The sequence below is a fragment of the Sturnira hondurensis genome, unplaced genomic scaffold (genome assembly GCF_014824575.4).
Source record: "Sturnira hondurensis isolate 20B ecotype Veracruz unplaced genomic scaffold, ASM1482457v3 Scaffold0017436, whole genome shotgun sequence".
NCBI classification, from domain to species: domain Eukaryota; kingdom Metazoa; phylum Chordata; class Mammalia; order Chiroptera; family Phyllostomidae; genus Sturnira; species Sturnira hondurensis.
In genome coordinates, this window is record NW_028090067.1 from 10073196 (window position 1) to 10099832 (window position 26637).

General features: G+C 46.5%; 1 protein-coding gene across 1 annotated transcript in view; it reads right to left on the reverse strand.

Annotated features, from left to right (window-relative positions):
• LOC119002441 (putative tetratricopeptide repeat protein 41) overlaps window positions 1-26637 on the reverse strand; it is a 55441-nt gene that overhangs the window by 6330 nt on the left and 22474 nt on the right. The window contains exons 7-12 of the mRNA XM_037068359.1: window positions 22932-23130; window positions 21899-22077; window positions 9316-9455; window positions 5347-5518; window positions 3039-3186; window positions 2336-2476 (exon numbers count right to left, since the gene is read on the reverse strand). Of these exons, the coding sequence (XP_036924254.1) occupies window positions 2336-2476; window positions 3039-3186; window positions 5347-5518; window positions 9316-9455; window positions 21899-22077; window positions 22932-23130 (979 nt within the window). The remainder of the gene's footprint in view (window positions 1-2335; window positions 2477-3038; window positions 3187-5346; window positions 5519-9315; window positions 9456-21898; window positions 22078-22931; window positions 23131-26637) is intronic.

Genomic DNA, 26637 nt, shown 5'->3' on the forward strand with positions numbered 1-26637 from the left:
TGTGAAGAGGACACTGAGGGGTGAGTGGACACAAACTTAGAGTGGATGACAACCGCCTCGCTGACAGTTTGTTCGTTCTTCTCTGCCCTGTTCTTTTTTTCTTTTACTTTTAATTTTTAAATGTAAACTCATTTATCCACCCCTACCCATCCCATTCTACAAGGCCCTCGGGACACCTTGACTCGTTTCTGTAGTGCATGAAAACTGGACTACAGCTTTCGGGGGGGCCCTCTCCACCAGGACATGAGTGACAGGAGAGTCCAGTCGAGTAGCAAAGTATCCCCCAATCTTGACCAGTGTGGACGATATACGGCCACCTGCGAACAACCGTCAACAAGGAAAAAGGCTTGGCAGTCGTTTCAGAAGGTGGACCGTTGGCAGTGAGGCCTGGGAAGGAGGCACCCAAGCCTGACCCGGTCTCTGGCACAGAGGCCATCCTTGCCCGTGACCCACGCCCTGCTGGCTCTGCCTTTGTGCCGGAGCCGCCGAGAGGCAGGCATGACTCAGTCAGTGAGCTGCACGTTCAGATTTTTCATTTTTGAGACAAGGGCTCTATTGCCAAGCTTTTTGTTTCTCTGAAGAAAGTCTTGTTCTCTGCTCACAGTGCTGCTCTTAAGAGAAACAAAAGGAGGCTTATGTGGTATCAAGTGCCTAAAAAAGTTTCCTGCTGGGGAGCAAAATAATACCGTGAGCCCAAGCTGTTGACTCTTTTGGTATGTGCCAGGCATTTGGTACGTGCTAAGCTCTTTACATACAGCTCTTCCCAATCAGCCTGCAAGGAAGGCACTGTTACCACTCTGCTTTTACTAATGAGGAAACGGATGAGATACCAACACGTTAGATACACGCCCAGGTTCTCACGGTCACTGATGGGAACCCAGGCAACCGGACCCCAGAGCTCACCATCTCACGGCTACTCTGTCTCACCAGTAATTCTACCCTTCATTTGAACTCCTTCATTTGAACTCTTTTAAAGGTAAACACTCTTAGAAAAAGCACCAAATACTAGAGATTACCAACAGCACATTCTTCCTGGGAGCAAATGCTGAAAGAGGTCAGTTTTCTGGTGAAAGGTGAGAGGAAAACTATCTCGAGAAAAGTGGAAAGCTCAAGAGAAAAGCAAGATAGAGAACGGGGAAGGGCGGGAGAGCAGCTACCAAACAAACGTCCCCGACTTCACCATTTAACTTTGCCCATCCCTGACCAACAGTCAGCTGACCTGGCTATGAAAGGGTATAAGCCAGGCCATGGGAAGAGTGTGATGTACACGTCTCTCTCCGGACTCACACAGGATCTTCTCCCGTACCAACCGGTCAGGAGATGGTCAGACCCAGCAGATGCTAACACCGGTTAGATCCAGAGGGAAATTCCTACAACCCTCGTTCAAACACAGATGCTGACAAAGAGTTTCTCCTTGACCAAACTCGACTGAGGCTGTTCTGAGCTTTTCTCACTGGCCCTCAACATTCAACTTCCACGTTCATGTCCGTGTTGTCCAGTGTGAGTAGGAACCCAGCGGAGTCAGTTTGGCCAACCTTGCTCTCTGACCCTCATCAGACACAGCCACGGTCCTCATCCTCCACCCCAGCCAATGTCTGAGCAGCCTGGCCTGCTTTCGGCAAGAACCCTGGTACTGCCTTCAGCCAGGATCCTCGTTCACTCCTGCTGTTTCCTCTTAGTAATTTTTACCCACTCACATTCTCACCCCACTTTTCATTGTCCGCGAAGCTGAGTCCAGTTACTCTCCCTCTCTGCAAAACCCCGTTACCGTGGGTCCTACATGTGCCTGTCATGAGGGGTTTGACAAATGGCTGCCTCGCCTTTCTGGGACACATGTCATGGATAATTTTGTCTCTAACGGCCTCATGTGGGGAGCTGAGGAAAGCCCCACAGGTCACAAGAGAGCAAGATGACTTCCTGGTCGGGAGAGGTAGCAGAAAAGCATGGCCTGAGGCACGGCAGGCGGCGGCCTAGGTCTGGCAGCAGACAGACCGGCAGGCTGCGGGGACCGTAGACGAAGGGCTGAGGCCTGCACCAAGGCCCAGAGTCAGTATGTCGTCCTATGAATGGTGCTGGGAACCGCTCCCTGTGCCACCAGGCTTCTGCTGCCAAAACCTCGGTGCAGTTCGTGGGCCAAGAGCTCTTTGCAAACACATGTGGTCAGTGTCCTGACACATCAGCTGGGACAGAACTCTCAGGCACAGTGAGTCCCTCTGAGGCTGGAGCCAAAGAAGCAAAGCGCCCTGGATAGATGTCCCCAGACCTCCCCGCCACTGGGCAGGGAGGTGGGCACAGGGGGAGATACACATACGTGAAACATTTCATAACAACTTACCTTTCATGAAAAAATAGTAAATCTGCTAAAAATTCCATAATTTCTCCAACTAGCAAGTTTTTCTCCCCAAATAAACTTCTTCTGATATTTAAGCCGTCTTGAAGTTTTGTTTTTGCAAGAGAACTGTTTCCAGCAGCAAATCTGAAAATAAAACATGCGTGTCATTTACCGGGCATGGTAATCATTGGCTACATTCATCGTGTTTCCGAAACAAATTCTCACAAACCTCCTGGGTTTTGCATGGGAGGACCTAAAACAACAGAGTGTTTCACAATAGTAGCGATGCAAGACCTCCAAAGTGATTTGTAACAAGATGTTTGTGCATCTTCCTAAGAAACCAGAACACTATTCCCAGCCGCAGCACTGCTGACATTTGGGGCTGGATAATTTGTTGATGGGGGCTGTCCTGTGCAGTGTAGAATGTTTAGCAGCACCCTCGGCCCCTGCCCACTAGGTGCCAACAGCGACCCCCAGTCATAACACAAAACTATCTTCAGACACCGGCAAAGCTCCCATCAGGGGCAAGATTGCCCCGGGGTTGAGAGCCACTGACCTGGAGGGTGGAAATACTTCCATTCAGCATTTCTTAACCCAGCCAGTGAGACAGGAGATGGATTCACGAGTGTGAGTTTAGTATATCAATCATAACAATAAAAGCCAGTAGAGAAAACAAAAAAATCTCAAGAAAAAAATACATGTTTACATCAGAACACCTTCGGTGTATTTCATGGTGGCCTGGTCGCGGGGGTGGCCGTCCAGCAGGCAGGAAGTGTCGGCCGCACATTCCACAATGTGCTTTTCTTTCAGGTACTCCTCGGGCGCCGACTTGGCCAGGTTGTTCAGGACTCTGCCTGCAAAGAAGAAATTTCGGCAAAGAAGATGATACTTAGTGTTTCCTTTTCCACAAAAGAGGTAAGAAGACAATAGGCAGAAAATTTAATACCATTTCCTCATCCCTGCCAATAGGTTTTTTTTTCCTTAATAAATCAATGCCTGACCTACACAGCACGGGGGCTCAGTTTTCACACGACATATTTGTGTGTACACAGCAGTTATTGGGCCAAAGAGCTAAGACAATAGATTGCCACCCAATTCGGAGTCTGTTGTGCAAACAGACAGGTCACAGGGTGTCGGATGTAGTAATTTGGGTTGTCACCGTGACAAGGAGTCCTGCAGAGGGCGGCCAGTGTGATAAGAAACAGTAAAATGGTACAGCCTCGAGACAGCAGACATGCGACGCACTCAGCCCCACACCCCCAGTCAGTAAACCCCAGACTCTGCCCAGACACACACCACCTGAGAAGTGCCCTCTGCGAAGGACAGCATTTTGATCCTTTACTGAGAGTTATATATTCTGACAATACAGACTTCTGAAAAGTAGAGTGTTTTCTTCTTTTTTATTATTCTTTTTAAACATGTTTTTAAATTATTTTCCTTTCTCTTTCTAATCTTCACCCAAAGGCATGTTTAGAGATAAGAAGGGAGGGAGAGAAACATCTATCAGTGGCCTCCTGTATGCGCCCAGACTGGGAATTGAACCCGCAACCTTTTGGTGTATGGGATGACACTCCAGCCAACTGCGCCTCCCGCCCGGGACAGAAAGTATTTTCTAAGCTACGCTGTGTTAGGAAGAGAGAAAAACACGCTCAGGTTCCCAGAAGGTGCCATTGCAGCATCACTGGTCACAAAGAAAAGCAGACTTAACTGTCTGTGGCATGAATCCAGTCTTAACTACAAAGGACTGCCATGACATTGTCGAGAAGCCCCGTTCCCACCGTCAGTAGTGCCTCGTTCACTGACCAGTGCCCACCGCTCCCCTCCCCTGCCATCCATCGGGGCCTCCCACTTTGCACTTAGGCAGGGAAGAACACCCACTTACCCGGTCTCCCCATGTCCACCCTTACTCACCATGGCATCCACAGAGCAGCCAAAGTGATCTCAGAACACAAATCAGATGCCATGACACGCCCCGACGCCCGGCGATGGCCTCCCCCCTCTCCCGACACTGCGAATAAACTCCGAATGCTGAGACCAACTGAAGGCAGCAGAGAGCGCGCTGTGCCAGTTCTGAAGCAAGGCCTAGCTTCTGCTCTCCCTCTGGGCATCCTGCCAGCTACCACTCGAACAGGCCAGGCTACCCTCCTGGAGAAGGAGGGACACATGGCCCAGCCACCCCCGTCACCTCAGCCAGACAGCCACCAGACGTCTAAGTGGAGCCTGCTCTGAACAGCCAGCCCAGCAGCCCTGCCAGCTGATGGTAGGTGCTTGCCAGAGCCCACCCTGGACTGGGGGAACCCCCCCCAGCCCCCCACAGGCCCATGATCCATAATAAACAGCTGCTGTTCTAAGCTGCTGAGTTGTGAGTGGTTTTGATATAGCCATTCAAACCAAATGTAAGTCTAGAGTCCTTTAGCTTAGTCAGACTATCAGTCACAGGGTCAAAAATGTTTAATATCTCACCCACCGAACATTCTTTTTCTCTATCAGTGGTGCCACAGTGGCCTCGGGCATAAAATTCTGGGGCATAAAATACTGGCTTAACTGCGCATGCAAGGCACCGTCCCATGTGCTTCGGAAGCCTCCTGCGAACACTTGCAGTCTCATTGAAACATGCTGTGCACATGCTATTCTTATCCCTCCCTTGCACACAGGAAAACTGTGACCAAAACTGGGACCCAGAAAGGTTAAGTCATGAGTCTAAAGGCTCAGATCTAGGAAATGAAGGGGTAGGATTTGAACCTAGAAAGGTTGGCTCAGAGGCAAACCCCAAATTTCCCGCTTATGGCTCAAAGCCTTCCTTCCTGAAGCTCATCACAGCAGCCCTGACGTTCTGAAAGGGCAATCTGTCCCACGAGGGGTGCTTTACCGTCAGCCCTCACACACCCACCTACCTGCCAAAACAGTCAGATGAACAAAGCCACTCCTCATCCCCTTTCTTTGTGGGGGAACCTAGCCTGGGAGTCGGACTGGGAAACACAAGAGGTTACGCCTTCTGCACACACCCAACCAACCTTTTTGCTTCACCAAGCCCTGGTTGTCTTTTAAGTCGCTGGGCGAAAATTCCATCAGCCTCATCCACGCTTTCTTGAAATACTGGAACGCTTCCGGAGTCATCCCTATTTCCAGGTAGAGCTCTCCCACCGCGGTCTGGACTTGGAGAAGCATGTCTGCCCTGCTCTGACTCTGTAGAAAACGAGGAGGACACCATTCCTGAGGGGACACAGCGTTAGACTGGCCAGCCCACCCCCGCCAAAGAAAGGCCCTTTTCTGAATAAACTTCCAGAAGACTGTATGCTTTACAACATTTTTCAGGGGAGTCTAAACATTTTTGAAGCATTGGTAATAGGGAAGCATTTACTGGGAGACATCGCAAACTAAAAATAAATTTTGGAAAATGTTCTCACTGGTTGTTAGTGGTAATACAATTTTTGAAGATAGGAATAACATGACAGCGTCTTGCAGATGTTAAAAGTCCCAGTGGTTTAAACGTTTAAAATTTACCATCATCCTTCCCACATCCAGCTTGCCCCACTTGTGTCCATCAGACTCAGCTCCTCAGGGCTTGCTTGATTCGTCCCACGGCCATTGTCATCGACAATCAGTCTAAATGGGGCAGAAGCCCCTGTCCCAGGGAGGCTGACATCTCCCAACTCATCCACAGGCCACCATGGTCCTTCCAACCCTGAGTCTCACCGCCCCTATCACCGGGAACGCTAATCAGCAGTCAGGCGCAGTGGGATCCGGTCAGCCTCCTCTCTATGAAGACACGCCTTACGTTCTCCTCTTACTCCGGACCCTCTGCTTCCTGAGGGCAGGGAGCCCACAATCCACGCACTGGGTTCCGGGCCCCATGGGTAGCCAGCAAAGGTTTGTTGACATTCACAGTGATTGCAAAGCACAGATTCCATTGGCTTCCCAAGCTGCAGTCTGAAGTGGCCGCCATTCTCTATGGGGTACTGACTGAACTAAGCTCCTGCTATGCATGACCTCAGTGGGTGTTTATGGAAACTCTAGGAAACAGGGGTTATTAGTCCTCTGCTACAGTTTGGGGAAACTGAGGCTCAGTGAGGTTAAATAAATCACCCAAGCTCACGTGGCTCACAAGCAGGAGAGCAGAGGTGTCCCACCCAGACCTGCCTAACACCGAAGCTCTCTTCTGTGCATTCTCTTAACAAGGGAACCTCTGACGCAAAAACCCTTCGGTTTTCCTGCTGCTGGGTACCTACTGTGAGATAATAGTGGGGAGAGTCGTGAGATCTGCCTTTGTGACAAGCATACCATTTAAATCAGAGTTTCCCAGCAATGACATTTGGCGCAGAAGACCTCTGGGCTACGAGGGCTGCCCCATGCGTTGTAGGGTGTTTAGCAGTATCCCTCACCTCTACCCACTAGGTGCCAGCAGCAACCCCCACCAAGCTGTGACAACCGAAAAGGTTGCCAGCGGTGCCAGATATTCCTAGGGGACAAAACTCCCTCCCGGTTGAAAACCACTGCCTTAAAACTTTAAAATATCGTAGGCTGAAGAAAGTTTAAAAGTGGTGTTCAGAATGTGTGCATCACAAATAACAAGATCTGTACTCTCAAGCACACATTTCTTTTTTATTAGACCTTATTTATTTATTGGAGAAAGAGAAAGGGAAAGGGAGGGAGAAAGAGGAGACAAACATCAATGTGTGAGAAAAACATCAATGGGTTGCCTCTTGCATGCCTCAAACTGGGGACATGGCCCTCAATCCAGGCAGATGCCCTGACGGGGACTCGAACCAGTGACCTTGCAGTTCTCAGGCCAGTGCTCAACCCACTGAGCCACACCAGCCAGGGCCTCAAACACGTATTTCAGAGAAGTTGCGATTGCCCAAAATAGTTTTAGAACTTCTCTTATGACAGTGCCTGCAGAGCCTAAAGAAAATTTTTACCATAGTTTCCCTGGTGGCTAGTCTCAAAGACCTGTTTGTAAACTATTTTGAGCATGGGATCATGAGACTGATGCCTCCAGAAAGGGTGCTCCAGAGTGGGAAATCCTCTTAGCATGCCAGAGCTTCGGCAGGCCCCTGTGAAACCGCCTTATCCCTTGACAGCCAATGTCCGCATACTGCGCTTCATCACTGATGTCAGGGTCGGCAGGGACTTCCAGCGAGATGGGAAGCTCCACGCTGGCAGACACTGTGCCTGCCTGGCTCACGGCTCTCTCCCCACCTCCCGGCACAGTGCTCGGCCTAGGCAAGCCCCTGCGTGAATGTCAGCTGAGTGAAGAAGGACTGGGTGAATGACTCCAGTCAGACGCGCACTAACGATTACCTAACAAAATGACTAGTGCTTTCTAGACACACACATGTCAGTGATAAGAACCTGGACCTCACGGGGGGAAAAAATCACCTGGTATGGGGGATATCCCGCAATCATAATAAGACACCAGAGAATCACTGGGTTCTGCTCTCTGAAAGATGAAACAGGGCTCAAAGTCGCTTAAATCAAACTCTTATTATGTATAGCCTGGGCTTCAATTACCTTATAACCCATAGACGGTAATAACAAAATAGCTACCAGTTCTTAACACCTCACTGTGTGCCACGTGTTGTGCGGAGTGCTCTGGGCACTGTCTCCGTCCACCTGGCAACAGCCCCAGGAGACAGACAGCAGAATCCTCAACGATGAGAACTCCCTGAATCAGAGGTGAGCATCCTTGCCAAGGTCCCACGGCAGTGAGTGCCAGCCACAGAGCTTTTAAGTGTGGGTCAGTCTGCAAACAGCCCAGGCTCTGTTCACTGCTCCACGCTTCCTTCTAACGACATAAAGTACCTGCATATTCAAATTGGCACATTGACACATTTATCACATTTCTTAAGGGCCCCAAAGTTGTAATATGCCATAGAGGATACCAAAATTGGCAGACGAGAATGGTCTGTGCCATAACAGAACTTGCAAAGTTGACTCTTATAAATCTGGCCAGCTGGAATTCCTTCTGTAGAGCTAGCTGTGTGTCGGTGGGATTGGAGGCAGTCTTTTATGAAAACCCGAAGGTGTTGGCTTTAAAACGAAGACAGGTTTGTTTTGGATTATACTATCTTCAGTCCACAAATAATACTGAAATCAGTAAAAATTGATATTTTTCTTAAAGGGCAGTTAAATGTCGTCCTAAGCATGGCTAATAGTTATATGAGTGAAATTTTCATTGTGTTCAACAAAGCCAAAAGTTCATATTTCTAAAAAAGTAAATCAATATAGCCAAGATAATCAATCAACTTTCCCCAACACTTTATGAAAAGTGTGACCACGTCTGCAACCAATCTTTTATTAATTCACTTCAGTCCATTACTCAGCTTCCCCTTTTCTTTATGAACATTATTATTCCCCCACTCCCATTAAAGATGCCGATTATAGGCATTCATTCTATATCAACTCCCATCTATTTACTGCTACTTGTCATTAATACACAGTTTGGGGCATGGATTAAAATCATTGCTTCCTCATTAATGAACATAACTAATTGGTTTCTCTATTTGTGGACTACATTGAAAAGGAGCACAGGTAAATGATACCTAAAAATATCTAACAAAATAATAAAAGGAATAATGCCTGAAGGATTTAGTGAAATAAGCCAGTCAGTGAAAGACAAATAACATACGATCTCACGTATAAGTGGAGTCTAGTGAACAAAATAAAGTAATGAGCGAAACAGAACTGGAGGCATGGAAACACGGACGGACAGAGGGACAGCTGTAGGAGGGGAGGAGGAGGCGGGGCTGGCTGAAAGAAGGGGAAGAGATTAGACAAAGAACATAGATGCATGACCCCTGGACACGGACAACCGTGTGGGGACTGGCTGTGGGAGGGGGGCGGGATGGGTGCAGGGGGGCACAGGGGGAAAAATTCAGACGATAATAGCTTAAACAATAAAATACTTAAATTATTTTCAAATGTACCTAAGAGGTTCCCTTTCAAAAGAAAACAAAGTACAATAAAATTATTTCCCACATCACCTGCACTAACATGTTCTCAACACTCAAGAACAACTCTTCCGCTTCTTTGGTCTTGCCCATCAGCTTCAAAAATCTCGCAATAAAGAACATTAATCTGCACTTGTCTGTGGTGGTGGCCTCCAGAGGCCTACATTCCAGCACTGGAATAGAAGGAAAAGCAAATTGTCCTAAATCACACTGGAAAAGAACAAGGAATCCCCGTCACTGACTCTTGGTACAGGAGTTAAATGCATTATCCAGATTTTAGTGTTGCTCTCTCAAGGGACCAGCACTTTGCTTTTATTAAGGCTTACATATATTACCAATTATTTTAAACAATGACATGAAAAGTAACTCTAATGGTGTTAAATCACCTTGGTGTGTAAATTTGAAAACCAGAGGGTCAGAGAAGAGTGTTTCCATAGCTCAAGCTGCAAATTGCTGTCATTTGTATTCGGGGGTGCTTTTCAAGCAAGAAGAAAAAAAGCGTTTCAATATCTTACACAATTCTGCCCTCTGTTGCAATTATCTTGAATTATCCTTGAATTGTTCTTTCTTTAACAGAAATTACAGAATGTTTAAAAAAACAAAATAAGGAACATACTTTGTGTGCATGTGTGTGTGTGGTTATATCTTCCTATGCACAAATGAAAATATACAGAATTTTTGAACTTGAAGACCCAGTTAAATACATGGTACGTCAAGGGCATCATTTTCAGAATTTCTCTTCCCAAATGTCCCAGTAGCTGACCTTCTACATTTGCCCATCTGTTACATTTCAAATCTCTGGGCCTCATGTGTTTGATACCGCTATGCTCCCCATTCCAGACTCACTCCTCTGCGTGTGCTGTGGGCCGCCCAGACCCGAGTGCCCTCCTGCTTTCTTCCCACCACCTTTTCCACGGGTCACCATCCATACACAGAGTAAAGATTTACTGAGCATCTACGTGGGAGACGGCATCCTAGGTCCATCAGCACAGCAGATGAGGTTGCAGCCCTCAGCCTGCAGGGAGGCTGGGAGGCTTTGAGCCTTAGCTACAGAGCCTCAGGCTGGAGAGCAAAAACCAAATCAGAGACCAGGGAGAGAGAGTGCTGAGGGTCCGAGACGTTTGTCCACAGCAGCTGTCCAAGAAAGGGGCCCGAGGTGAGAATTGAGGGGTTAAGTCAAGTGACAGGGAGCCTAGGAACTCTAAGCAGCTGCTCAGAGCAGACAGACAGGATGGTCTAGACAAACATCCATGGAATGGCTCCTGTCTGCAGCCAGGCTTTTGAACATTCCAGAAGTATTGTTGGGTTCAGATTCCTGTCAAGGGCTCAGGTGGGACTGGACAATGCCCACCACTATGTTTAGTACTCAATTCAACATTCTATGTGCTCCAAGAAGTTTTCATTCATGAACCCTGCTTCTCATTGGCCACATCCTCACCGTCACTCACTTAGCACCAGCACAGAGTTGCAATAGATAAGAAAGTAATTTTTCTTGTTATAAAACTAACATGTACATTGTAAAAAATTGAAAATACAGAAAAGTACAAAGAAAAGTTGAAATCCCTCATAATTGCACCATTCAAAGATAATCTCTATTAACCTACAGCTGTAGGTGTTTCTGATCTTTTGTGTGTACCCACACTCATTTTTTTAAAATAATTTTTTCTAGGTTTTTTTAAGATTTTATTTATTTATCTTTAGAGGGGAAGGGAAGGAGAGAGGGAGAGAAATATCAATGTATGGTTGCCTCTCGGGCGTCCCCCGCTGGAAACTGGCCTGCAACCCAGGCATGTGCCCTGACTGGGAATCAAACCGAGATCATCTGGTTCGCAGGCCCGCGCTCAATCCACTGAGCTACACCAGCCAGGGCCCCACACTCATTTTTTTAAATCAAAGTTGGAATGTGGTGATCACAGCGAGGAGAAGGGTATAAGGGGACTAAATGGTAATGAAAAAATACAAGAAAAAAATAATTAACTAAAAAAATTTCAACCCTCAAAAATGTATTAACTAATTGAACTTGGGATCATCCTATGCATAATGTTTCATGCCTGCTTTTTGACTTCTGTATTCAACAGCATTGGTATGTCCGTACCACACTGGATGGTGAATAGATACTGAACATAATACTCACAGTTCCTGCCCTTGTGTAGCTTCTTAGCTATGGAAAACAGATTGTAAGTATTTTTGCGCATCCTTAAACACTGCTGGAGGATACACATACTTGTGACTGGATTGTGTTCCATTTTACAGACAGCCATTGGCCAGCTCTTCAGCATCATAGAACGCCATCCAGTGAGACTTCCTGGTAGAATCTTTCTAACTCTCCCTACTTTCTTAGAGCAGCTGTTAGAAATTCAATGATCCACAGGATATCCGTCTTTTTAAGACTTCGAGCATATATTGCCAAACTGTCCCCAGAATGACTGTGCCAATATAAACTCTTCTTGCAGCATGGAAAAGTGCCTATTTCCTCACACCTTTACCAATATTATTTTTTTAATTCATTATACAAAACATCATTGTCATTCTGGTACCTAAAAAATATCACCTTATTTTAATTTGTATTTGAAACAGAATACTGTATTTATTAACAATTTATGTTCTTCATCAACTCTAAGTACCATCAAGTGCGAATTTATCCCTATTTCAGAAATGTTAAGTTTTGAGAAAGCCTGCTTCTTAAAACCAGTGAAATCCAGGATTTATTCTTTAGTGCATTCATTCCTCCAACAACAGTTTACTGAGCACCTTGAGTGCCTGCTGTGGGTCAGGCACTGTCCTGGGCACAGTACATAAAGGACAAGCCCAAACAGACCCGGGCCCAGTCAGCTGGGTTGTCAGGGGTCGGGGCGACTGACCGTCACATAACTATGCAGCTGTGTATACATACAAACTATGAAAAGAACTGTGAAAGAGATGGTGGTATGAATTCAGGAAGGTTTTTCATGGATTGGAAATTGATACGAGAGTTAAAAAAAGAATAGAAGGTTTTGAGGCAAAATGAGGGAGAGGATGTGGGAAATTCTGGACAGGGAAAAGAACACACTCAAAGCCTGTAGGGCAGGAAAAAAGCATGGCCCTTAGAGAACTGAAGGATGAAGACTGCAAAGCAGAGGGAGCACAGCATTTGGTTCAAGGTCAGGATGGAGACACAGGAAGGAGCCATTCAGCAGCTACACCCTGCCTCGTGCTGCTCCAGGCACTGGAGGTCCAGCAGTGAACCTGACAGGCAGGGTCCTACTCTCAAGGAGCCTCCATTCCAGGGGCTGAGAGGGCAGAGCACAGGGGAGAGAGGAGTAGAGGGGAAGAAAACAAGACAGAGTCAAACAGAGATGTGCAAAGGGTTTAAATTTGATAACATGATCTAGCACGACAAGGTATAATATTAGATTGAGCGGCCACTCTGAGAAAGTGACACATCAGCTGATATCTAAACAAGTAACCAGAAAGAGGTGGTACAACAACAAATGAATAGGAAGAGCCTTTCCTGGCTGAGGGGGCAGCTGGTGCCAAGGCCCAAAGGCAGAATGCACTTGAAGGACAGAAAGAAGGCCAAGGTAGCTGGCATCTAGAGGTCAAGGGGAAGATGCTACCCAGACATGCAGGGGCCATGCAAGGCATTGCAGGCTAAGCGGAGGAAATTAGTCTTTAGAATTAGTGCCCGAGCAAGCCATTGGACTGGTCTTAATCTGGGAGGTGACAAATCTGGTTTCCATTCTTAACAGCTCATCCTGGCTACTTAGCAGACAATAGACTATAAGATGAAAAAATGGGAATAGCAAGACGTTTGGAGACTTGTTACAATAGGCCGGGAGAGAGGGGAGGGTGGCTCGGGCTCAGGACGTCCCCTCTTACCACCCCTACTCATTATCATACCAGGAATCCTGGCTAGTGCAGTAAGACAGGAAGAGGAAGTAGAGGTATACTGGGGAAGAAAAAATACAATGGTCTTGGTTCACAAAGGATATGACTGTCAATGTAGCAAATCCAAAAAAAATTAAAATAAAATCAACAAAATACTCCTGGAACTAATAAGCAATTATAACAAGGTTACTACACAAAAGCCAATTGTTCTGTGTACCAGCATTGAACAGTTAGAATTAGAAGTTTAAGACACAATGTCATTTATTGTAGCACCCCCAAAGTAAAATACTTAGGTATAAATCTAATAAAGATGTACATAGTCTATATACAAAATCTATGACACTCTGATGAAAAATATCAGAGCAGATTTTAGAAAATAGAGAGATATTTCATGTTGATGGATTGCAAGACTCAACACTGGTAAGTGTTTGACCTATAGACTCACTGCAGTCTCAATAAAGACCTTCTGTGCCCTGGCTGGTGTAGCTCAGTGGATTGAGCATGGGCCTGTGAAGCAAAGGATTGCTGGTTCGATTCCCAGTCAGGGCACATGCCTGGGTTGCAGGCCAAGTCCCCAGTGGGGGAAACATGAGAGGCAACCACACATTGATGTTTCTCTCCCTCTCTTTCTCCTTCCCTTCCCTCTCTCTAAAAATAAATAAATAAATTTTTGTTTTAAAAAAAGACCTTCTGTGACGTCCAGCTGATCCTTGACAAAGGAGCAAAGGCAATCCAACAGAGACAGTCTAATTAACGAATGGTCCTGCAACAATTACACATCCGTGTGCAAACAAGGGATCTAGAACAGACCTTATACCTTTCACAGAAACTACTCAGTATGGATCCTAGATCCAAATAGAAAATGAAATACTATAAAACTTTTACAAGTGCCCTGGCTGGTGTAGCTCAGTGGATTGAGTGCGGGCCTACAAACCAGACGATCGCGGTTTGATTCCCAGTAGGGGCACATGCCTGGGTTGCAGCCAGTTCCCTGCAGGGGCCAATTCCCAGCAGGGGATGCACAAGAGGCAACCATACATTGATGTTTCTCTTCCTCTCTCCTTCCCCTCCCCTCTAAAAATAAATAAATAAAATATTTAAAAAAAAAAACTCCTGTTAAAAAAAAAAAACTTTTACAAGAAACACAGAAGGGAAGCTATGTGATCTTGAATTTGGCAATGACTTATTAAATACAACATCAAAAGCAAAACCCATGAAAGAAAATATTATGTTGAGACTTTATTAAAATTAAAAACTTGTACTCTGTGAAAGGCATAGTTAAGAGACTAGAAAAAACAAACTACAGAGTAGGGGAAAGTATTTGTAAAATATGTATCTGATAAAGGACTTCTATCCAAAATATACAGAGAACTCGTAAACCTTAACATTAATAAAGATGCTGAGCAAAATAAGCCAGTCAGAGAAGGACAAATACCATATGATCTCACTCATATGTGGAATTTAATGAACAAAATAAACTGACAAACAAAATAAAACCAGAGTCATGGATACATGGAACAGACCGACATCTCAGAGGGACAGGAGGTGGGGGAGACAGGAAGAGATTAGCCAAAGAACATACACACATCTGTGCACAGCCCATGGACACAGACAACAACGTGGTGAAGGCCAGGGGTGGAGGCTGCGGGGGCAGGGGGTGCACAGGGGAAGAAAATAGGGGGCTTCTGTAATAGTGTCAGCAATAAAAATATATATAAACAAAAATAAAGATCATCTATTTTATACATTAAAAAATAATAAAGATGTCCAATGTTATTTGTCATTACAGAATTGCAAATTAAAACAACTATAACATACCACTAGACACCTACTAGAATGGCTCAAATTTTAAAAACTGACAACATCAAATGCTAATGAGAATGTAGAACAATGTTAACTCTTATTCATTGTTGGTAGGGATGCAAAATGGTAAAGCCACTTTAAAAGACAGTTTGGCAGTTTCCTTTAAAGCTAAATATTGTTTTACTGTATAATCCACCAATCATGCTCCTAGGATTTACCCAACTTATTTAAAAACTTATGTACATATACATATTTATGTGCAAGTATGTACAGCAGTATTACTCATAATCAGGGAACACTAGAAGCAACCAAAAAGTCCTCCAATAAGTGAATACACAGGACAAACTGTGGTATATTCAAACGACAGATCATTATTCAGTGATACGAAGAAATGAAGTATCAGGCCATGAGAACACACAGAAGAACCTTAAGTGCATATTAATAATCAGCACAACTGTATACAGCAGTCCTGATGGCTCAGAGAAGGGCAGTGGTGGTGAACATGAACAAATCTGAGAAACGTTTAAGAAGTAAAAAATGTCAGGGTTCAGTGATAAAACGGATTTGGGGAAAGTGTCAAGGATTACTCCACTGGTAATCCTCCAGTAGTAAATTGAGAGATGGTCCCTGGAAGAGACCCTGAGTTTGGAAAGACGTGGGTGAGTTCAGTATTGCACGCATTGGGTCTGGGAAGCTCTGGAGACATTATCCAAGCAGAGAGTTAAATAGGCAATTGGCTATATGGGTCTGGGGGTCAGTGGGTCAAGTGTGGCTAGGGAAGTTGATGTGAGAGTCGCATGCATGCAGACAAGGACTGATGATATGCTTACAGATGACACAGATGATATGCTTACCATGAACTTAAAGCAGGAGAGGAGAAAAGCTATAAGGGACTCTGACACTTAGGCAGGTAGAAGAGAAAGAACTAAGGAAAGAGACAGATAAGGAGCAGCCAGAGAGATGGAAAATAAACCCACAGTGTGAGCAAGGCCAAGAGACCAGACGGTGTGGAAGAGGAGGGCACAGTCCATAAAAGGCCATTGACATTGAGGAGTGAAGTCAGACAAGGACTGTCCTTTGGGAGGCCTGTTCATGATCATGATCGAGCCTGTTTTCATTGACAGGTTGGTCGTTTTCTTAATGACCTTAAGAGCATTTTATATACTAGAAATATTAATCATTTACTAGTTATGTATATTATAAATATTTCCCCAGTTACTCACTTGCCTTTTAATTGTGTTTCTGGTTTTCTGAGTATTGTTTTATTTCATTTTGCTTTGTTTTACATATAAAAACTTCATGCATTATTTAGACAGAGTTATCAATTATCTTCTCCTTCACGACTTACTTTTATTTTCTTGCTTACATTCATCTACATTTTCTTCTTGTTCTTTTGTAGATAAAATTTTATTTTTCTATGTTTAACCCATATCCTCCTGGAATTTATTTTGATACAATGTTTTAGGTAACTTTTTACCAAATAGTGGATGATGATCCAAGCACCATTTTTTCCATAATCCATTTAATGTGAAATGCTTCTATCACTTACTAATTTCGTATACTTACCGCTGAGTCTATGCCTGGGCTTTCCATTTTGTTCCACAGAGCTGTCCACTTCTGTTACCACTAGTATTTTTTAATTATTATAGCTTTATAAAAGGTTTAAATAATTTGATATTCAAATTGCCTCATTAGATTGTTATTCTCACATATTTTTTCTCTAAGAACATTAGAATCCTTTTGAAAATTTAGAAAGGCCTTAATCGCATTGGGGTATTTATTAGAATTGTCTTCTGCCTTCAAATTGATTGGGTAAGAATAGAGAGCTTTTCAACACTGAACTGCTCCATCCAAGCATATGGTATATATCTCTACACACTAAAAGCTTATTTTCTGTACCTCGTTTTCTTTAATTTTTTTAATGTTTATTGACTTGAGGGAGAGAGAGCTCAAAGTGGGAGAGAAACATCAATCGGCTCCCTCCCAATCATGCCCTGGCAACCTAGGTGTGTGCCCTGACTGGGAATCAAACCCCCAGCCTTGCGGTGCACTGGACGATGCTACATCCGACTGAGTGACACTGACAAGGGCTATTTTCTGTACTTCTGAAAATTTTATAAAAATACAAGATCCTGCACATTTCATGTTAAGTTTATTCTTAGATATTTCATATTTTCTGTGGCCGCTCTATATTATATCTTTTGTCCTTTTCTTTTTTCTGCAGAGCTATGTTTAAAATTCTTTTTTTTTGTTTTGTTTTGTTTAAAATTCTTTAATGAACCACTTGGTTCCATCCACCCAAAATACTTAGAGGTTTCCGAAGGTGCCAAGGGCAAAGCTTCATCCATTGGTCTCAAAAAGCTGCCACTGTCCCACTACTGCAACCTTCCACCAAGACCCTGCAACGTAACACATTTTTCCTTTGCCCTCATAAGAATGTCTGCCCCTTGAGGACAAGATGCTTCTCCCTACCCCACATCTGCCACCTGCAAAGAAGCCGGCCATCTGTCCAGATGGAGCCACACTGGGGACCCATCCTTCTGCCATCTGCTCTTATTCTGTCTCTTCTCATTTTCAACATTGTCCAAAAAGCGTGACTGTGGCCAGAAATGGGTTTTCTTCACTTTTATGTGACCCAGGGCTCCAGCCAAAAAGAAGAACATCAGATAATCCGTAAAAGCTTATTCAACCACAGAAGTTGTCCTCTAGGCTCAAGGACTTCTCTACTAGCCAGCAGTCAGAGACGCAGCTGGCACAGAGGGGCAAGCTCAGGCGCCAAGGAATACCTGGGGAGAAGGGAGTTCACGTTCCAGACTGCCTCTTTCCAAGACATTAGGCCACTTGTTCTCCTTGCAACCAGGAGGGGGAGCCAAACCACACACGCAGGAGGGAAACCAGAAGCTGGGTGTGCCTGCATCCTGGACCCACAGCCTCGGCAGTTGGAGCGACATCAGATGCTCCTTGGCTCCTCTATCCAAGCAAATAGGCCTGGGACCCCTGGAAATTCTCACTGCCTTCAGAAGCAGGCAGGGGACAAAAATGTAAGTAGCCTGTATTCCTTTCAGAAAAAAATGGGGATAATACAGACTAAGCCTCAAAAGGGAATTCAGATTCGTCTGTGGGGAGGGAGGCTAGGCACTGTATTTGGGAGGATGCTCCTGCTGTCCCCAAGAACCAGGGCTCTCTTTCTACTTTGAAGTGTGCCTGCCTGAGAGCTCCTCTTCCCCCAGCAGCGAGATCTGGCCCTTCCCTCCTCGAGCCTCCCCCCCCCCACCCCACCCCCCCCCCCGCCGNCCCCCCCCCCCCCCCCCCCCCCCCCCCCCCCCCCCCGCGCTGGTGGCTCTGGGGAGAGGAACTGGTCCTGTACCCACTTCCCCATGGGCCAGTCCTGCTTCCAGTGATGCCTGGCTCCAACTGTGCCGTCCACCCTAAACTCCTGCTCACACTGGAGCCCTGTCCCACCTAGAACCCTGTCCCACCGGGGCTTGCGCTCCTGGCACTGACTCCCGGGCTGCTTGCTCTCGTCTCCCTGACGCACACTGCCTTAGCACACTGCCTTAACCATGGAACGACTGGATTCTTCCCCTTGTCCCCAATCTGTAACAGGCTTAAACTAAAAATGAGGGATACCAGAGGAGTGTTTCAACCAAGCACAGACAACAAAATCATTAAAAATGTACTAGATAGTTAATGGAATGCCCCTAATTGACATTCACCCTTACTTTCGAAATTTCTGATTTATTAGTCTAGTCACTGACTATTAGGAAAACCAATCGACCGCCGCTCCTCTTCCCTCTCCTGGCTTCAGTTCCCACTCCACGTGTGTATCCAGGGCCCCACTTTCTCTGAGGCTGAGAGTGTCTGCTCCCCACATTCTCCTCCCACTCCAGACTCAACACGGCTTCTGTCCTCCACACCCACTTCTTTGGGAGTGTTTGCTGCTGGGGTTGATGGAGACGTCACCTAGCCAGTCACTCAGGTCAGACCTGTGGGAGTCATCCCTGCCTCCCGCATCTCCTGTACCTACTTGATGACCAAAGCTGTGGATTCTAGGTCCAAACTGTCCTCTGCGTCCCCACTGCCACCTCCTCATCTACGCCAGCATTGCCTCTCACCCACTCACCCGTCCATTTCATCCTGCACACCACACCCAGAGTGAACTTCGAAGACCAGCCCTGGCACCAGCGTGCTTAGATTCCCAGTGGCCTCCCACTGCTCTCGGGCTCAGGGCCGATGCTGGAGCACGACCCTCCACACTTGGGCGGCTGCGGCCTCTGCAGCCTCGTGGGCACCGCACTGCGCTCGGTCAGTTCTGCAGATTCACTGCTCTCCCTCTCGACTCTGGATCGTCATCCGTGCTGTTCCCTCTGCTCTGTACCCAGTGAGTTCTTACTCATCCTCCAAGAGTCAGATGAATTGTCCCTTCTTTGGGATAATGTCTGCTGTCCTAAGACAAGGCCTCTCCCCCCACTCTAGGCTCCGTGTACCGGGTACCACACTTCTCAGGCCTAATTGCTCTGTGGTGTCTGTCCTTCACACTCCGCCGTGAGCTCCATTAAGGCAGGAACCAAGAGCGTCTGACCCATTGCTGTACCCCGGCATCCAGCCCCATGGTCGGCACAAGGCAGGCACTCAGTAAATTGCTGAATTGATTTGGAGAAGTGAGAGCACTTGCCCAGGCCTCTCCACTAGAAAGGAAGGCAGGGGTAAGGGGGCAAGCAATTCCCAAGATTGCAGACTACAAAACAGGGTTTCTCACGAACCGCTTTGAAAGCGTGTTCCAGGTAAGGGCCTTACCTCCAGCAGCACCCTGGGAGGGCAGATGGGCTCAGGGCTGTGCGTGGCTGCACCACCAGGGGAGAGACAAAAAACGTTTGAGGAGGCCCAGACAGCCAACCACTGTGGTCTGGCCTGGGACGATCATACAGGGTTACTACTGTACTTAAACCTTGTTCCACTGAATAGAATACATTTTCTATTGCTTTGTTGACAAGTATTTGGCCTTGTGACTTCTACTTTCGGCAACCCAAAAGGAAGAAAAGTGAACCTATACAGTCCTGGGGGTACCTCAGGGAGCTGCCCCCCAACTGGCCATGGGCCGACTCTGCCAGCAGGGAGGCAGGTAAGCCAGTGACTTGACCGCAGCCTTGTGTTATGAAGATGGTCAGAGAGAGGAAATGAGGGGACCGGGTGGGCGTGAGAGATGCACGTGACAGACGCCATGGAGGTAAAACTACAGGACTCGGTGGTGACTGAGCCTGAGTGGTGAGGCAGAAGGGAGGTGTCAAAGGCAACGACAGGGCCAGGACTTCTGCGGAGGAGCCCTCATGGTCCAGAGTAACACAAAGACTAGCCAGCAGCATCTTAGATGACTGTCACGCAGCAGCAGGCAGCTGCTTACACTTTCACCAGGACAGCCCTGTGGGCATCTGCAGCCTCGGTCAAGGGGATGCACTCTGAACTCACCTACATCTAAAACAGCATCACACAGTGACATGCCAAGCGATTTCTTCCAGCTTTCAACCCCCAGCCTCGCCCCTTCCATCACCAGGACAACCAGGTTATGACAAGCAGTTGAGGCATTATCAGGAAGGATTTTTGCCCCCACCTTGGAGATCTAATCTTCCTCTGGTTAGTTGCCAGCTTCCTCCACATACAGACCACCCCCACCCCTGTCTCTCAGCCCCACCTCCTTCCTCCACCCTCAGTCCCTAAGCACTGCCAACCATGCAAGCTTCACTCAGGTCCTTCCGAACGGAGGATCAGTGGATCAGACAAATTCCAAAATCACCTAAGTCTACTTGGGAATAAGAATAAAGGTAAAGGCTACCTGTTTAAGGGCGAACACAGATGGAGGCATGTTTAGCCCAAACCTGTTCCTCGCTATCTGGGAAGACCTTGGGCAACTCACCTCATTTCTCTGAGACTCGCCTCCTCCATTTCAATCAAGACACAATAGTGATGGTACTACAGAGGTTTTGAGAGAACGAAACAAAATGACACATACACCGCAGTTAACTTAGAGTCTTACACATGGCACATGCTCAACGTCTGCTGTCACGGTCCCTCCCGTAAGCCCCCTGAGAGCAGGGACTCTGTTGGTTGCATCAGCAGTGCCCAGTGGGTCCACGGGCCAGGCAGGTGCGCAGTTATCACTTGTTGGAAGAATGAATGAAGGTTATTACTCTTTCACAAGCCAGGGCGGAAGAGAGAGAGAGAGACAGGCAGGGGGAACTGCTGATGGAGAACAGGGGGAGGAAATGTTAACCGAAACGCCATCTAAGCCCAGGCCCTGGACAGAGTATCAAAGAAGAACGGTCCCTGGTTGTCTGACCGCTACACTGCGCACAAGAAACTAATACAAAATAATATTGACTGTGAACTGTAATTAAAATGTTTTTCATTTGAAATTTAGAAAAGGAAGAGTGTTCCCAACTTGGATTGAGGCCACCCTCCACAGTAATTACACGTTTAATTTGTGGCCCCATCAGTAGATTGTGGAAACATACAAGAGGACGTTTGGGGGGAAATCTGAAATAATTTAGACTTTGCACCTACATAATTTGAACTGTCCGCTGTCACTCAGGAAAGCTATGGACGCAGCAGCGATACTGTCAGTCACTCTCAGGAAGTGAGCTCTGTGCCCAGATACTCCAAAGAGAGGTTCAGGCTTAAAACACAGCCTTGGGGTGTGGCTGAAGCCATGAGAAAGTAAAGAGAGAGAAAAAATGCTAAGGAAAGATCACAACAAGAAAATAAAGAAGAAACACTTCAAAATTAACACTTGGTCTCGATTTCCCATCTTCAGAAATCATTGGCTTAACTTGTGGGGAGGGGTGCTCAGAGGGGTCTGTCGGGGCGACCAGAACGATGTGAGGAAACAGTCATTCTTGGCTGCTGCACAGCCCAGCAAAGTGGAGTACGGAGACATCACTACTCACTGTACCTGAGAGTGTACATCTCTCCCTTATTTTGCAGCATTTGTCTTCTTTAATCTTGGCCATGGAGGACAGGTAGGCCCTGGCAGGATCGTACCCAACTTCGGATAATACATTCCAGTAGTGGAAGAGGTGCAGCCTGGTCCAGAAGCTCGGGCTTTGGATCTTTGACATAAAGTCTGTGACACTTGTAACACAATGGATTAGTGTAAGTCATTTCAGAATTTCATGCCTTGAAGGGAGTTAGTCTTCTGTTGACATTCCATAAGCCTATTCACAAACTTCTTAACTGATATGACTTGAATAGGTCAACAAAGAAATATGAGCCTGTCACCCTTCAGCAGTCAAAGCCAATGCCACCCATCTGTCCAGGAGGCCCCTCCTCCACGCGGGCTCCTAGGACCTGCCAAGCAGAGCGAGCTGCTCCCTCTTCCGAGCTTGCATAGCTCGCTGTGTTTGCTCTGGTGAGGCTGTGCACACCCGTTACCACCGTGTGTAGCAATTCTCTGGCTGCACATCTTCCCCACCACATGGAAGGCACCTAAGGACTTGGGGCTATACCTCAGTCACTCATGCACCCCCCAGAGCCTACACCAGAGTGGGAGACAGAGGGGGTCAATGACAGATGTTTGCAGAAGGAACGCATAAGAGGGCGAGAAGGAAGGGAAAGGGAGAGAGGGACTAGGGGCGGGGAGGAGGAGGGAACAAAGAAGGGGAGGCAGGAAGGAAGGAAGGCCAAGCAAGAGGACATGGCCAGTCCTTGATCCCTGCCCAACTATAAGTCCTCCTCTTTCCAGAAGGCCTCTTAACTTGGAGAGGAATCCAGGGGGAGTCAAGGAGTGAACAGAACCCTCTGTAGAGCCAGGTGATCAAATGGAGCCACCCTGGGGATCCATCGGCCACACCAGTTGATGCCAAATGATGGTCCTTCCAGTGAATAAATGAGTGTGTCTTGCTCAAGGGATCCGTGGCTCACTAAATGCAGAGCAGCAGAAGGAAACGCTCAATCGGCCAAACACAATAAAAAACAAGGCAACTTACCTAGGACTTGAGAGAAAGCTGCTCAAATCCCCCCAGTAGCCGCTCATTTTCATGTGCCACGGCAGCTCTTGGCACACTCTCCAGAAAGCAGTCTGCTGTTGGAAGTATGTGACCAAAATTCGGTGCAAATGTGTTTTCTTATGATTCACTGGTTTCTGAAAGGCATGTGGGCTGCTTTCTCGAACAGGAGTAAGTACACCTATTCAAAAAATCAATTGCAGTTGAATGCATCTGACTTTTTAGTGTATGAAAACACAATAGTAAATTAACAGTTCTGTGGCCATAATTAGAGACAATAAAGTAGCTTGAAAAAACACCGCACTATTAAAAATGTATCACCTTATAAATCAGTCTAAATTTACCAAACATTTACTTATAGTTGTGATCCCTGACCTAGATTTTGAGAAGCTTGTGAACATGTTGATTTTTCATATTGAGCTTTCTCCCTCCCCTAAGGAAATCATTGTGACCTACTTTTCTATTTTAAATATACACCATGGTTACTGCTTAAATAAGCACTTTCATGTCTCGGAGGGCATGCATTTTTGGAGAAGTTAATCCAGTGCCTGGATCTCATATAAGCCAAGGGGTAGCTGGGCAAACTAATGGCTAATTGAATGTTGGAGTCAAGATTACCACATCTTCATATCCAAAGAGAAAACGGTTCCAACAGGTCATACAACCCATAAGCAAGGTTGTCAGAAACAAAAAGGTTTTGTTTCATTAAATCTTGAAGATATCTATCCTCAAAAACTGATATACAAGTATTTTTAATTTTCTGTTGGACAATTTTTCTTGCAAGATGAATGGGTCACACAGCTGGATGGCACACCCAGCCTGGCTCTTCATAAGACCTACAGTGAACGGGGCTCCTTTCTGTTGGAAATGATGTCCGTGTTACCTACCCATTTGGGGAGGCTCTGTGCTAACTCATCTAAAATATGCCGATCTTCCCAAGTGGCATGTGCAATGCTTAAGAAACCCATTGTGGGGAAAGAACCCCCCCACCACTGTGTGTGGCTCAGACATTTTGGGGGTCGTAAATTGGGAAAGTGGGTGGGGAATGAGAGAGAGAGCTGAGAGAAATATTAGCTTGAGTCTAAGATTCAGAGTATTAAACATGGCGCTTAAAGTGTGCAACACATTTTAACATCAGACACCGTGTTTGATTTTACCTTTTTACAGTCTCATGAGGAGGATGTGAAAATCCCTGTGATGGTTAATTTTCCAAGTCAACTTGATCAGGCTATGGAATGCCCAGATCTCTGCTAAGATACTATTGCCAAGTGTGTCTGGGAAGGTGTTTCTGGAAGAGACTCGCATTTGCACCTGTAGACTGAGCTGGAATATCTATCTTCTCAGCACTTCTGGTTCTCAGACCTTCAGACATGGACTGAGATTTTCAGCATCGATTCTCAGGCCTTTGAACTTGAGCTGGAACTACACTACCAGCTTTCCTGGGCCTCCACCTTGCAGACAGCAAGGTCCTGGGACTTCTCAGTCTTCATAATAATGTGCGTCAGTCCCTCATACTAAATATTTATCTACACATCTATAATATTTCCCTATATTTCTCCTACTGGTCCTGTTTCTCTGGAGAGCTCTAATACAATCTCCATATGGCCAACAAAGCTACTTAAAACGAGAGAGACCAGGCGGCTGGCCTCTGGTCAGCATATGACTTATAACTGCAGAAGCAGGACGCCACCGTTCTCACTCAGCTCCAGTCCTCCTCTGGTCACGTATGGGATGCAAGGAATGGCCAAGCCATGGCCTCTCCTGTGCACACCAAGTTAAACACAGTTCTCATGGCAGGCTCACTGGCTGACGTTTACATAGCGCTGTTAGCTCTCACGACGGGCTACATCTTGCTGGGTGGACAAACTGACCCAAAATTTCAGTGGCTAAAACACCAAAGGTTTATCATTCCCGTCCCAGGTGGCTGGACCCCCAAATCCAGGTCACTTCACTCCAGGACCCATGGGGCAGTGGCTGCCTTGAAAGTTGCCAGTGGCAACCCAAGATTCATGGAACAGAACCAGTCCCTGGGTGCCGCCCAGCAAAGGGAACAGGAAATGCTTCCCATTGAGAGGGCAGAGCTGAAAATGTTGGCAATTGGCTGAAGTGCTCACCCCATGCTCATCATTGTGCCAGACGCTGTTAAGCACTTTACGTTAAGTATACTTGGCATTTTTAATACCCTTATGGTAAATACTGTAATTATCCCCATTTTGCAGGTGAGAAACTGAGTCAAAAATAGCTAAACACCTTGCACAAGGCCACACAAGTTCTGTCAGATTCCAAAGCCCTTCCTCTTAAGAAGAAATCACTTCTAGTAGAGGCCAGGGTGGTTTCCAGTGGGAGGGAAGGTGGGCTCCATTTGCCACACAGCATGGGGCCCGGGGGTGAGGTACGGACGGGGTGAGGTGAGGCTGCGCCCTTCCCTTGGCCACAGTGTCGTGCGCAGGCAGCTCACGCCTCCTCTCCAGTGCTCTGCCCCCCGGATCCTGATTCTACTGCAGGCAGACACCACAGGAAGCATCTATTGAGTGTCACTGGAGTGGGCCCCGGAGAATTCAGACCTCTCTGGGGTATCTGCTGAAATGGGATTCTCCTTAGGCCTCCCCAGTGGATTTGTACAGATCATCTTGGGAAAGGCAGGGGGCGGGTGGCCACAGGGAGACAGGGGTGGAAAACAAGAAGGGAATTCACGACGGCTAATATTTCTTGAGGATTTTCTGTGGACCAGGCCTAGTCTAAGTGCTTATAACTACATGAATTAACTTACTGAATGTTCGAAAGGAAGAAATGTTTGAGTTTGGAATGCTTATCCTTTTACCAATGGGGGCCTCTGTATGGGGTGGGGAAATGACATGGACAAGGTCATCAGCCTGGAAGTCGGAGGGCCAGGGTTCACCCCCAGTCCCCCAGAACCCACTTCTAACTGTTATGCTCTGCTGACTCCTTCCACTCAACATAGGCTGAAAAATGGGCTTCACAGACTGGATTGTGGGGAGCTCTTATGGGGTTAGGGGCTATAAGAAGAAACAGAAAGGGCTCTTCCCAGGAAGGGCCCCCTGAGAGCCTGACAAGGGTGGGTTTGGGGGAGGAAGGCATGCATGGCTCAGGTCCCCCAGGAAATGACTCCTTGCACATCCATGGAACCAGTACCACCCTGGTACCTGCAGGCCTGGCTGCCTTGGGACAAACGGAGAGGGACCCCTGGCTGAGATCCGGTTTTCTTATGGTGAAATAATGTATCTGATGAACGCCAACATGAAACCACTGAAAAAAATGGTGGCTATTATGGCCAATATTAACAAGATGTGATAATGGCCTTGAGCCACTAGAATAGTATTTGTCAGCTTTTCAACTCTCCTAACAGCCCTTTTCTCTTTCCACCCCATTGATATGTGTGCATGTATACACACATGTACACACAGGTGTACAAAGTATACATGACCAAAGAGGGGAGTACAGTAGCCAAAGGGGAAAGAGGTTATTGCATCAGAGCCCAGGGATCAAAGTGTCAGTCTAGATTAGCCAACTTCTAACAGGAGTAATCTAAGTTACAAGTTGAATACCATACCAGACGGAGGATTAATTTCAAAAGAAAGAAGCAGACAGGTGCATGTGGCTAAGAGACAAGTTTGCCTCAAAATGATCAGTATAACATTTAGAAAAACATGTCAAAAAGTTGCCTTTT